The 14,033-nt window shown below is 37.9% G+C and overlaps 1 protein-coding gene across 2 annotated transcripts in view; it reads right to left on the bottom strand.

Moving 5' to 3' along the window:
• Nucleotides 1-14,033, bottom strand: part of cacna1eb (calcium channel, voltage-dependent, R type, alpha 1E subunit b) — a 76,052-nt gene that overhangs the window by 36,220 nt on the left and 25,799 nt on the right. For both annotated transcript variants that reach the window (XM_042496945.1, XM_042496944.1), the window contains 5 exons: nucleotides 5,202-5,305; nucleotides 4,048-4,206; nucleotides 1,572-1,762; nucleotides 1,396-1,499; nucleotides 1,198-1,313 (listed from right to left, as the gene is read on the bottom strand). In XM_042496945.1, coding sequence (XP_042352879.1) covers nucleotides 1,198-1,313; nucleotides 1,396-1,499; nucleotides 1,572-1,762; nucleotides 4,048-4,206; nucleotides 5,202-5,305 — 674 coding nt within the window. The remainder of the gene's footprint in view (nucleotides 1-1,197; nucleotides 1,314-1,395; nucleotides 1,500-1,571; nucleotides 1,763-4,047; nucleotides 4,207-5,201; nucleotides 5,306-14,033) is intronic.

Below are 14,033 nucleotides of genomic sequence, written 5' to 3'. Positions count from 1 at the left end.
AATAACTTGACCACTGTAACAGTTACAATAAGCACTTATATTAGCTTACACATCTCATTTTAACTCATTTCCTGGCTCCTACATCTGTGTTCACACATCACTTCTCACATGATCTCACATGAGATCTGCACGTTGCTTAGACTTAAGGCTGATGGAATCACAGATGTAAGTATGTCAGGGTAGTTTTTCTGCAGCTCCTGTAAGTGTGTGCATATAAATATTCATGTGTGCACATTTATACTGTGTAGCATTCCTCAGTGGAAAAATGTAAAGACTGGAAACAAGGGGGTAAGCCTGACTCTGTCCAAAGTAATCCAAGTAGTGAATAACCAGTGAACCTGGGGGGTTTGCTGTTACTGTCCCTTTTGCTGGCAAGCATGTTTACAAACAGCAACCCACAATCTTCGATATCAGCAGGGATACTCAACTTGCTTTGCTTGGGGGCAACTTTTGCAAATGGCAGGAGGCCTGTGGCCAGTTGCAGCAGCCCCATACATGTTTCTCGGATTTAAGGGCATTCCTAGGATTTAAGGACATTTCTCTGAATTTAGGACATTTCTAGTTTTTAGGATGTTTCTGGGATTTTAGGACATTAGGGGCTTAGCTAGGACCTCTGTCAGGAGGTGCGTGGGATCCTCCACTGGCACTTTTTTTTGATAAACAAGCTCTATTTTGCTGCAGTTTTATGCACTCTGGCACCTTATGTATACTAAAATTACAAAAACAATTCCCTGTCTGAATCACTATATTTTCACTGTGAATTAAAAAATGGTTGGGGGGGCCACAAGGCATCCTATCGGGGGCCAGATTTGGCCCCCTGGCTGTAAATTGAGTATCACTGCTATACAGCGTACCTTTAACTGACCGACATGAGAGAGGTATTGATCCTCTCATTCAACTCTATACAATAAAGCAAATAAATGTATTCCTAAACTAAAGAACACATCCTTTAAATGCATTTGACTGCTTTATACAGTTTAAAAAGAGTTATAACTGAATTTTACTTTCTGTTGTACTTAACTTAATTATGCATTTACATAAACAACATAATCTAGAAAAAGCTAGTAAAATGAAAGAACAAATCTGAAAAAAGTCACATAAGAGAGGTTAATCACTCACTCACTCACTCATTGTAAACCTCCACGTAACGTAATAAGTGTGTGTCTGCAGATGTAAAGTCGTTCTGCTGCCCAGTACCTGCCCTGTCTATCCAGGCTCGGTAGCCATTCAGTTCTCTCTCCACCTGCTGCTGGCGGCGGAGCTTCATGAAGGCCCGCCTGTTCTCCACCCTCTCCCTCTCCTTGGCAAATTCTCTGAAGAGGAAAGGATTTAAAGAACAATGCATCATACAGATAGAAACACCAGTGTTTCACACAAAAGAAGAGTCACACTCACCCAGACAGGACTCCCAACACCAGGTTCAGTACAAAGAATGAGCCAATAATGATGAGAGGAATGAAGTACATCCAGTTCCATGTGGTGCCCAAGGCATCGTTGGTCTGAAACCCACAATATTCATGTTACTAAACAACAACTGTGGTTCATTTTGTCTCAGCAGAACTAAAGCTCACATTGTAGAGAACGGCTGTCCATCCCTCCATGGTGATACACTGGAAGACGGTGAGTACAGCAAACAGGATGTTGTCGAACTGCGTGATGCCGTCATTGGGTCCGATCCAGGTGTCGTTGCAGTCATATTTCTCTGGACACTTCCTCACTCCGCAGGCAAACGCTAGCTCTGATGAGTCAACAGTCTCATTGTCTACAAAAAAAACCAAAAAACGTTTATAGTAACTGTTGCGGTCTTTTGTTGCTGTCACGATGTCCGTGGTATATGTTAATGACTCACACCCCAGTCATATCCTACTTTTTTCCAACCATTTATTATATATTTTGCTTGTTCTTGTTACACTTTGGTTTAAATATGGGTTAAACAAATTAGATACAACAATGCATATTTGAGCTATGTTGCTTTGATGGCTTAAGAAAAATAATTCGCCATTATGTTACATTATGTGTAGGGTTGTCCACGGAAGATAATTATGACAATATCATTATACACAAGATAATTCCTTGTGTGAATTGACTGTTTTATTTTGTGGGACCATAAGAAAATTAAAGAATACAAATATGTTCATATTTTTCCTGCTCTAAATACTGTTTATACAGGTTTTATTTCTGAATCCATCTTTAGGTTGTGTTGGGTGATGACAGTAAATGCTATGGTGTGGCTTGTGATTACAGAGTAGTTGTTGACTAATTAAGCAGTAGCTAAATTGGCCAGCAGCAACTCTAATAATACATCTCAGATTGCTGATACTATAATCTATGAAAGCCTGAGGTTCTGAAACAAAGACGTTCATACGCTTTGTTTGAGAACACAGAAAAAAACACACATTTGGTGAACCTGCTGGTAAATAGGTATATAATACAAGTACAAAAGCAGTACGATTTGCTATTTTGATCTGTGTAGATACTCATAGATAGCAGTTACATCACTGCGCCCCGTCCAAAAAATGTTAACGTTTAATAAAGAACAGTATGTTTTCCTATGAAAAGTAATGCACCACAATTCATATATTACCAACATAATCATGAGCTGGGAAATTGTGCATAACCCACATAATCAGGAAGGCTTTGATCGCATGAGCAATGCACTGACATTATCTGCCGCCTCACAGATCTACCTTTCTTGCTATTCGAATCTGTACAGATATTCATAGATATTCACAGCAGTTACATTACTTCATCCTATTCAAAAAAATTTAACTATTAACTTTTAACTTAGAACAAGTCAATTTACATTAAAATATATTATAAAAATATATGTTTTTTTTTATAAAGCAAGTTCGTGATTACAGTTTTTGCCTCTGGGTTTAGGGCGCTTTGGTGCGTGTCATCCCCGTTCTCTCTCCCCCTTTGCTGTCACTCTCTGACTGCACTACAATACAGGCAAAAAAAAATCCCCCAAAATATTCTTTTTAAAAAAAAAAGAAGTGATTACTCTATACGTTGAATGAATACTTACGCCCAAATTGGCATAGTACTAGAGTACTCATGCCCGTTACTACTTCATTCAAAACCCATCATGTGAATGAAAGCATTCAGCTGCTTGAAATACCGCCAGACGCTACAGGCGTGTATGGCCAGATTATTGAACGTTTTGTTGGCATCTCTGCACGCTGAAGTGCCAACTCTGTCAAATACACTGTGCCCAACTTCACCTCACCACAGACTGTATGGATTGTAGCTGCTGCAGTACATGTCATCAAAGAACATTTGCATTGGACTGGCTGTGAGCAAAACCATACAAATAATGTTGTTTTTTTCTAGTTCTGGGTTCAAAAAGGATCAAATGCAGATTTCATTTGACTGGAGAAGTTCCGGTACTACTTGATATTGGGTTATTTCGACGAATACCTTAAAGGTTTCGAGTAATGATACCCTGCCCCACTGGCAAACCAGTCAAAGTGAATAATAAATAATCCAAAAACAGAGAATTACAACACTTCTAAAGGCACTGATATTATGATAAAAGCAGGCACACCTCAGGACAGGAGGTGCCCACAGATGGCGAGGTGGTCAAGCCAAAATCTATCCTTATACAATCAAACTGCTGTTCATCATAATGCTTTCCAAGCATTAAAAGTAGAGGGTGAAAACTGTTTTAACTTTAGTGTGAAGACACACTTTTGACTCTGAGAAATTGATGCCAAAATGTGTTTTTTAGATTAACGTTTAAAATAGTTTCCACATTTGTCCGCCTCCAAACTTTAGGAATGTCTTTTGGTTTAGTCTTATTTATGTTTAACTAGTTATTTAGCAGAACAATAAAACAGTCCCAGAAATGCAACGGCATCTCCAACTCAGTGAGAAGTATTTTAGGAGGTGGTAAAACACTCAAAACTAACTCAGGACCAAATCCAAAGCTTTTTCTCTTGTGACTAGCTGTTTACTTTCACACTGTCTAAACAAGAAATGAACATAAAATAAAAATATTTGTTGAGAGTGGACCGTCTTCTTGCTTTACAACAGAAAGAAACTTACCGAGGATATCGACAGACGGCAGGCAGGTGTGGTGAAGCTTCCCGCTGTAGAACTCCAGGCCGATGATTGCAAACATGAGGATGGCAAAGAACAAGAGAAGGCCGATCTGGAGCAGCGGGATCATGGCCTTCATTATGGACTTCAGCACAATCTGCAAACCTTATTCACAAAGAAAAAGACATGTTTTTAAAGAAAAACACTGCATTATTTGTATTGCATTAATGCAAAAAATGTATGTCAGTAACCACTCCCTTTTCTTAAAAAATTAAATTAATCAAATAGGGTAAATTTAATATTATTCTACTGGGACCCTATTTTCCTGTGTATGTTTTGGGGTCTATATTTTGCTTTTCTCTTTTACTGCCTCAAGATGAACAAGACATTGTGGTAATAAGATGACAACAATGTAAAAAAAAAATGCAATACATGTATTTTCAACACGTTATTCAGTATGTTTCTACAACTCTAAAATGGTTTTCACAAGTTTTTATTAAAACAAAAGTGCCAACGACTTCCAGCAAACAGTGTTCCCTGAATGTGGCAAAACAACTGCTGTTTAATGCGAAAAAAGACCTTGGTATCAATGTCAAGACTGGTCAAGACCACAGCTGTAGGGATATCAATTAACTGCATGTGCGAAAATGGAGCATTGTGTAGAGATGGTTATGTTAATTTTAGTTCCTTAGTGTTTGTTTGCTTATAGAATTCCCACTTAAAAAATGCACCTTTGCAATGTCTTTTGATGATTTATCAATACATTTCTAATTGTTCACTCGCACACACAGCATGTACTTATGTCAATAAAAGGTGAATGAAGAGCGATCTTTATTTGTTTGCTGTGGGTGTTTTTACGGGAATGTGGATCGTTCAGATCAATTTGAGGAGGGCCTATGGATTGTGTGTTCCACATTTTATCAAAAGTATGTCATGCAGAGAGGGACTGGTCTTCTCTTGGTCATGACTGGGTCTCTGTTTATGTGTTCTTGACAACAACGCTGCTGACACACACTCTCAAATGACTAGATTTGCTAAAAAAAATAAAAAATAAATCTAAAAAATCCTAAAAATTACCCACAAAGAAGAATAATTTTTATTTGCATTATAACTACAGTTTGTTTGACCTTACAGTGCAGGGTTAAAGGTCAGTGACTCACTGGGGATCCCGGAGACGAGTTTAAGAGGTCTCAGCACTCGCACGGCCCTCAGGGTCCGAAGGTCAACTGGGATGTTCATGTGGGCACCAGCAGTGGCCAGGATCCTGATGGACAACACACACACACAAGATGTATACTTGATTCAGTGATATTTTTGATAGTAGGATTGCTGGGCATATTTTGTTAACCTTTGAAACCTGGAGCAACGTCACTTTCCTGGTGCTGCTTTCAGATGCCTTTTACAAGTATTTAAAGCTTTGAACTCTGTGCAAATTGGCATGATATCTTTCAAAAACATGGAAAAGAAAAATTAATGAGCAACTGGGTACTAAATATTTCACAAATTTCAAGAAATTAGTATATTTAGAAAATTGTTTTTTTAAAAAGGCTGTCTACAGAAGAAATAGCTAGGGAAAAACTATATTTATGCTTATCATAGTTACATATTTACAACTGAGTTAAAAAATTATTCTAATTTTTTAAGGACCCTTTCCAGGTCATTTCTTTTTCGTGCTCACTGCATTCTTCTCATGTTTTTGAAAGACATCAAGCCAATTTGCTTAGGTTTCAAAGGGTTAAGACAGTTACACTAATAGATATTATTTCTGGTGGCCTGAAAAGGAAAAAGACATTTGGGTTACAACAGAGAAAATGCTACAGGGACATTCATTAGCAGCTAAATTTGGCACAAAGACTCTCTCTTTTTATTGAGATTAATGTTTTTTGTCTGCTGTGTTTGACAAATATAGTGACAAAAATAGGTAAAAGGACACAAATGGATGCAACTCAAGGACGGTTTTGGAACTGAGTCATTTCAAAAGGAAATAAAGGGAAAAAATAAACTGATTTGTTGTCATACAGATGACTTTGGGGCCAGTGAGCAGTACAGTATATCTATTTAGTGTACCAGACTCGTATGGTGAGAGACAAAGAATGCACAGCTTCATACACCTGGCAGGCATCTCTACTCACATCTGCCTACGCACACATTGATGTCCCTCCTCCCACACACAAACAATGAAAAACAGCAACAGGAGCAACCAACAGGCAATATCTTACCAACGTACACCAAAAATCACCTCTGAGTGTTTCTTGTTGCGATGGCAAAAAAGGCGTTTTTATCTTACTTTCAATTGGGAAGGATAATATTAAAACAACTAATACAAAAGTGCTGCAATGAATCTGCCAAAAAATAGAACATCCACGAAGCCCATTTGGTGACCCATAACCATCAAAGCTTTCACTGCGGAGAAGGTCAGTGTCCACTGCTAATCTGCTAATTTTATCTGAATTGTGAAAATTATCCTAGAATCATAATTATTTTTCCACGTTTTTACAGATTTCTCTCTCAGTTACACACAGATACAAATATACCAACTCATGAAATCTTTGGACAGTGTCGAGAAGTGTGGGGGAGGGTAAATGTGTGTATCTGTATCTGTGTGTGTGTGTGTGTGTGAGTGTGAGTGTGTGAGTGTGTGTGTGTGTGTGTGTGTGCAGGGGGGTAGAAAGCACATGGCAGAAACTCAAGTGTAAGCCCACGCAGAATCTCTCCTGAAAGCAGTGGGAGGGAGGCAGAGAGGCCACATGAGCGAGTGAATGAGTGAGGCCACGTTCACACTACTGTGGATAAAACATGAAAATGTGGTGAAAGCTCACCGTCTGTACCAGTGTTCAGGACCTTTTTAAAAAGTTTACTGCCAATACTGAACACTAAATCACATGCAGGACGACCAAGCAGCTGCTGGGTTAAAGATCATCTAAAATAATGAATCATATTAAAAGATTTTCGTGATTTAAGTGTTTGTTTTTTTCCATTCCACACTAAAATATGAGCTATTTGAGTTGTTAATGTTAGAGTGCTGTCATCACAAAGACGTGATTTTGTAGTAGTAGTGCTCCACGTTAATGAGAAAATTGTGACAATTATGAAACACTCCAAATATGCCTATAATGAAAGACTGCAAGTTTTTTTTTTCCAGCGCTATATTTTCTATATACCACTATTTGTACACTCAACAATAAAGGACACTTGAACTAAGTCTCCAATACAACTACTGAAGATATAATGCACACAGACACAATCCATCCCTCACCCCAACTAAAAATATATATACATAAGTATAATAGTAATAATAATAAGAATAATAATTAGATATATGTGTATATATGTGTTGTGTGTGTGTGTATATATATATATGTATATATATATGTAGCCAAAAGACATCCTCTTTCATGCACTGGTCTTTCAGCTATTGTCTTTAAACAGATATCTGCACATGAAGCAGATAAACAAAAATTTGCGTTATGCAAATATATGAATAGAAATAAGTAAAACCTTACAAGAAATTTACATGAAATTTAGCACACAAAAGAAAGAGATTAAAAAGTAACAAAAAAAACAAAACCAGGAAAAGCTTGAAAAAAGTGCTAAAAATGTAAATGTTATTAACTTAAATTAGAGTTCTGATTATTTTTTTAAATATCTATGTTTCAGAATTTTCTCCCTTTCTTAATATAATATAAATTTAAGTTAGGGGACACATCCTGGCTAAGTTGCTTGTTGCCTTTTTAGCAATGTTTTAACAGATATCAAACCAATTCCCTCAGGTTGCTTGTGAAATGTATCTGAAAATAGAAGAAAACTGATCTTGATCCAGGTTTTAGAGGGTTAATAATCTCCAGCCTCCGGGCACATCAGCAGGGTTATCTTATTAAGAATGGCACAATGTCAGTTTGTTGGTCAGTTGGTGGATCAGTCAGATTTAAGTTGAATTTAGAGCACACTGTAACATAAGTGGCATAACTGTACGTCAAAAGTCAGAAATTCAATTTACTGTGGCATGCATACTCCTTAGTGTGATGTTATTTCTATGTTTTAATTTAGTGCATGTGTCACAAGTGTCGTTTCTACACACAAATAACAACACAGCAGCAGCGGCAGAATATCAAATCAAATTAAATGTAAATTAATCAACACGACAGACAATAAGCACAAATTGAGTCTTTCTATTTGGCTTTCTCTTATTTTGTGGCACGAATGAGGACACAAACAATCGCTTTCACGTCAGAGCTGTTATTAGCAGTAATTGGGTTTGAGTGAGTGAGTGAGTGAGTGAGTGAGTGAGTGAGTGAGTGAGTGAGTGAGTGTCAGACAAAGAGATGACACAGCGAGAGACACTGAGACAGAGCGGGAGCAGAGGAGTGGGAGTCTGTTGAAATAGCCTTCAAACCAAACACACTGAACAAAGGCAGGCAGCAGCACAGCTCCTTCAAGGCGAGCAGATGAACAATTCATTGGAGGCCTCAAAATTAAAGCAAATATTCTGTCTGTTTGTGGTATCTTATGAATCATCCCTACACACACACAGAGGCCATTTTCTTTTGTTTAGTTTAAAAATTGTTTTCCTGCAGAAACAAAATTTACAGAAACAGCTGCCACTATCAGCCATATATTTATACAGTTTAGTTGAGATACTGTAGGACCAATTTTCATCTAACCTTTTGGGTAACACAAAATATTTTTGGAAAAATAAAAAAAATGGGTGGGACTGGTTCAAGTGACTTCATACGGGGTTCCAGGGGGTTCAGTTCTTGGTCCTGTTTTATTTAATCTCTACATTCTTCCTAAAGTTGAATTTTTTCACAATAACGATGTGTCCTATCACAGTTATGCAGATGATGGTTAACTTTACATATCAATGCCCCCTAAACATTCAGTGCATTGACCAGATCAAGCTCCAATCTCAAAAGGGACAAAAGCCAAGTACTTGTTTTGCTCATCATATCTCTACATCATCTAAAACAGCAAAATGAATCAGGAATATGGGGGGGGGGGGGGATTTAAAGAGAGCTTTAAAATCAAATCATTTCTAAAAGATACAGGTAGCCTGTATAGTGACTTTAGCAACCCTTATTTTTGTAAAATGGTCACAATTATACTACAAAACTTAGGTTTCATTAACAAAACTAGGTGGTTAGGTTTAGAAAAAAAAGCATGGTTTGGCTTTAAAGAAGTACTTTTGTTACTGACTTCACATAAGTCATGTAACAGACATATGTCATTAACTAACACACTATGTCACACATTCTAGCATATCACGATACACTGTTATTTTATATAAAAAAAAAGATTTTTAATTTGATATCTTAGACTCCTGGCCATAAACACCTTTAAAAAAAACAAAACTTTGGCATATTCAGAGCGGTTCTACCAGGATCCTGACAAAGAGAGAGAGTACAACATTTAATAACCTCTTAAATTCTCGGAAGAAGTTGCTTGCTATTCCAACAGTGAGAACAAAGATTGACAAACCCTCTTTTGTAACACCAAGATTGCCTCTAAATTTGAATTCATAACATTTTCTCATCTATAAAAGTTTGTTTTCTGTTTAAATGTTTGATTGTTCTGTTTTACTACATTTGTGCTTTGACTTGTTTATCCTGCATTTTCGCCAGCAACCCACATGAGAAAATCTAATTTTGCAGAAGTGAAGATTCATTTGGCAAGAATTTGTAATGAAATTGATGCAGGTGGAAAATACATCACTTTCAGGGCTTTCAGTTGAATAAAGAGACAATAAAACACTTAGGACAGCAATAAACACATGCCCCTCTACATATTCAACTCTGTAACAATCCAGCAGTGAGTTAATGTTCATACTGAGAGGCTAATCTCTTCCTCGTTGGCTCTTAAAGTGAAGCACTGTTGCACAGTATTATACCAAACTGGCTCTGGAGAGGCTGAATTCATTACATGCACAGAATGCAGCCTCTCCCACACACCTCCACCTACACTATGAACACCACCAAAAACTACAGTAATCAGCAGCATCACGTTGCTCACCATTTCAGCACAGCTCTGCATATGGTAATGTGCAGCTGAATCAACATCAACATAATGCGTCAACAGATTAATGGCTTTGAACTAAATCTGGGAAAAACATCAACCGTGCGTCTAATGGCAAAATTAATACTGCTCTGTTGAATTGGGATTATATATAAAAAAAAAAAAAAACATTTATTCACTATTAGTCATAGGATAATCAGCTGGGTGTATGTTTTTCCAAAGAAAACCCACCTGGGATTGTCAGCTATTGTTTGTTCAGTTCAATTATGAGTGTAAGATAAGTGATGAGATCACTGCAGACGTCCTTCAGAACACCTGACTTAATATGACTTTTTTTTTGAGTCACTGAAACACAAACAATTGAAAGTTTTAAGTTGGGCTGGTGCTTACTGGTTTAAATGCAGTAATAAATGTTCAACGCACAGGTATATCACACTAATTTACCACCATGTATATAAGGTTTCATGGCTGGGTTACCAAACTGGCCTCAAGCAATAGACCCCAGACCTCCAGTATTTGGGTTAAACTGGCTTTTTGTAAATTCAATACAAAGGCTGTGTGACAAGTCCCTCCTAAATGAATAATGACATCTAGCTAGTGTCAAATTGGTTATTTGCTACATCAAGTTGGACCGTTAAAACTTGAGTAGTGCCTCACCTAGTAGCAACTTTGGTAATGTGTAAATTGGTTAAAACATCTGTAGCATTATCTAATCAAAAACAATCAACTACCATAACTTTTTTAAAAAAACATTAGTGTCAAACAATATATCAAACAGGACTGCCGATAATTATGTTGGAATTATTTGGGCATACATTGAAAAAAATTGTGTTTCAGTGTTCATACAGTTGAATAAAAATATCGGTGCAACCCTAACTGACAGCATTTAGCATAACAATTTACATAAACACATTTTATCAAACTGTGTCGTTTCTGTCCCATTACCGTTTTCCCCTAAACGGGTCATATATAAGCAGGCTAACATTAGCATTGCCAATTATCTTTAAGCGTCAACCTCCAAGGCTGAAAAATTAAGCCAACGTGGAGTTGACAAAAACTGCAGTTCTTCTAATGAATGGCCACTTGAGGCTGGCTCCAAAACAGAGCAAAACCCATCACAACCCAATTTTAAAATGCCCATGTTTACAGCAGAAATAAACATGTTTACAGCCTGACACAAAAACAGTTTTGGTCTCTATAGCTAATTTCAACATACATACTAAACTCTACAGGGCATACATCATTTGTATAACTCCTAAATCTACATTTTATTTCCCAAATTCACGCATATTTAAGGGCGGAGTTGGTTGAGTGACTGCGAGGCATTGCCACAGTCTCTGAGTTAGATCAACCCCTCGCACCTCCACAGCCCAAAAACTAAAAAACTTTTTGGTATATGCATCAGGGGAGAACTTCTCATTGAACTGACTAGGTGACATCTTGGGGTCCAGTATCAATATTTCATAATACATCCATGCTTATCTCAGTTAGCTAAAGAACAGTAACCTTGTTGGATGTAAATATTAGGTAACAATCAATCTTGATATATAAACTAGTTTGTGTGGTACGGCCCCTTTCAATTTAGTGATGCTCAAATCTCCATTTAGTAAAGACTTGCATTTAAACTGGGCCAAATTTGAACTTATGAACAGCTGATGCAACCAGCTTTAGGGGCCCACAAGCCCCTTAGGGTCCACTGAGAGCTATTTGGTTTCAGACTGATTTCAAATGTGTGAGCCCTGTGTCAAAATCTAATTGTTTTGTTTATATTTTCCCACATGGTGCATTTTCCCTCAATAAAGTCATATTAATGACATCACCACAATCAAACACTACACATAAAAAATGGGGCCGGGCAGTACGAAATCAGCACTGGTTGTGTTTTAGCTCTTATGGCAATATGACTGAATTTTCATGTTCTGCTGTGTGTGCTGTACTTGACAGGATCTCAGAGGTGACAGAGTTCATACCAAAAAAATTGGTTAATCCAGTGATACATGCTCATACACATTAAGTGATACAGATGAAAACTGCTTTGGCGGGCAAAGACAGACTCACTTCTGTGTGTCTGTCTTTGTGACAGATGGCTAATGAATCACTCCAAACTCCCACCCAGTTGTATTATTCATCCAGTATAAAGAGCAACGATTTTAGCAAAGTATCACACTGTGTAAGAGGGACAGCAGACTGAGGCAATGAGGGAAAGCTGATATCCTTTATACAATGTGACACCTAGGGATCAATATCATTCAGGTCGGATGAAAGAGTTGTCAGAACTATTCTTACAACATGAGGGCAACAGGTTCATGGGCAACAATTTGTACCTTCAGCCTGATAAATGGAGTAACAAGCACACACACGCACAAGTCATTTGGGAGATATTTTACTGCTAATCAAAGCATCAAGTCCACCTGTGCCAATCTGTTTGCCGCAGGATATAATTGACCATTTTAGGAATCCGTGAATTAATTTGGTTTGTGGGTAAGTTGTTCTAGCTGTTGTCCTTTTTGCTACACACTCTTTGCTCAGATTAAGGATTTTAATTGAGCTCAGTGTCCCAGCAGATTCGCTTCTAGCAATTCATTAATATGAAATGGAATGAATGCCGCCAGCGCTGGCCCAGTGGCCTCAATTTTATTCCCAAACGGCCTCTATGACACATGTGTGTTTTCTTTTAAGTCTGACTTACTTGTGCTGTGCCACCAGTGTGTGTGTGTGTGTGTGTGTGTGTGTGTGTGTGTGTGTGTTTGAGAGAGAGAGAGGAGAGGAGAGCAGCATATGTGCTACCAGAAAATGTGTCAGATAGGTGGCAGGAAACCAGGTCGTCAGTTACCAGCTGTGGCTGGAACTGGGCAAGATGATCCGTGAGCTGCAGAAAGTACATCAACGACTTTGTGCTGTTACAGTGTAAAGTCTTATTTCGACTGCACAGAAACCCGCTGACGCCCGCAAACATCTGGCTTTTTAATGCTATAAGAATTAGTACAATCAGCATTCAAATCCAGGTCAAATAACTCTGCAGTAGTCATGGGTATTTACTGCCTTCGACTCCGATCGGCATTGATGGGAACACAACACCCAGGTGAATGCACTAATGTCAGCTCCTTAACTGGCAAGATGCAATGATGCGCCATAACTAATTACTGTATGTCTCCTCCTAAGCAGCACTAAAACACTGATACAAATTAGTCTGCACCGAGTTTGAAAAAGAGACTGAGTAAGTAAGAGATACATAAAGAGAGGTAAGCACCTTTTTCATACACCTCTTTTCCTGCTGCTGTCTGCTATTTACCTGTTCTCTGGTCCGTCCATGACGTCGCACGGACACACAAGTGCTCAACCACCACAGTGACACATCAGAAGTGAAACAATTAGTCAATTTTTCAATCCGCGTAAAATTAATCGTCAACAAGTTTGATAATAGAGCAATTATTTAAACCCCTTTGAAATAACAAATGCTAAAATTTAGGTGGTTAAACCATCTCAAACATAATTATTTTCTAGTTTTCCTGAAGATAGTAAACTGAATTCTTTAGATTTTGGACTGTTGGTCAAACAAACACGCAATTTAAATATGATACCATGAGTAAATCTTGTTTTTTTGTGGTCACATGTAGGGGATGGAGTTGGGGAGGGGGGTTATAGAACAAATGCGTTAACTGTAAAAGTAACTGTTAAAAATGCATAGATGATGACAATAATTGTTATGCAAGACACATATTTCCAAGCTCCCACCAATGTGTTTTTTGGAGGACTGTAATTGGGTCCACACCACGGCTCGCTCTGAACTTCCTGAACTCCATCAAACTGTTACACAACTTGCCTAACTAGCCTTCGAGTGATATCCTACGCCAAATCTCTATTTTTAGCAACACTCATTTTTTGCATGCTTGATGGGCCGCTGGTAGAAAACAAAAGTTCTCTGCAACTGTGGTCATCTGGTTCGTTGCAGCAGATTCGCAGTTAAAGCTGTAATTGATAAC

Source organism: Plectropomus leopardus, chromosome 12 (genome assembly GCF_008729295.1).
Source record: "Plectropomus leopardus isolate mb chromosome 12, YSFRI_Pleo_2.0, whole genome shotgun sequence".
Classification (NCBI taxonomy): domain Eukaryota; kingdom Metazoa; phylum Chordata; class Actinopteri; order Perciformes; family Serranidae; genus Plectropomus; species Plectropomus leopardus.
Note: the sequence above shows the minus strand (reverse complement) of the source record. Positions and strands in the feature narration are given on the sequence as shown.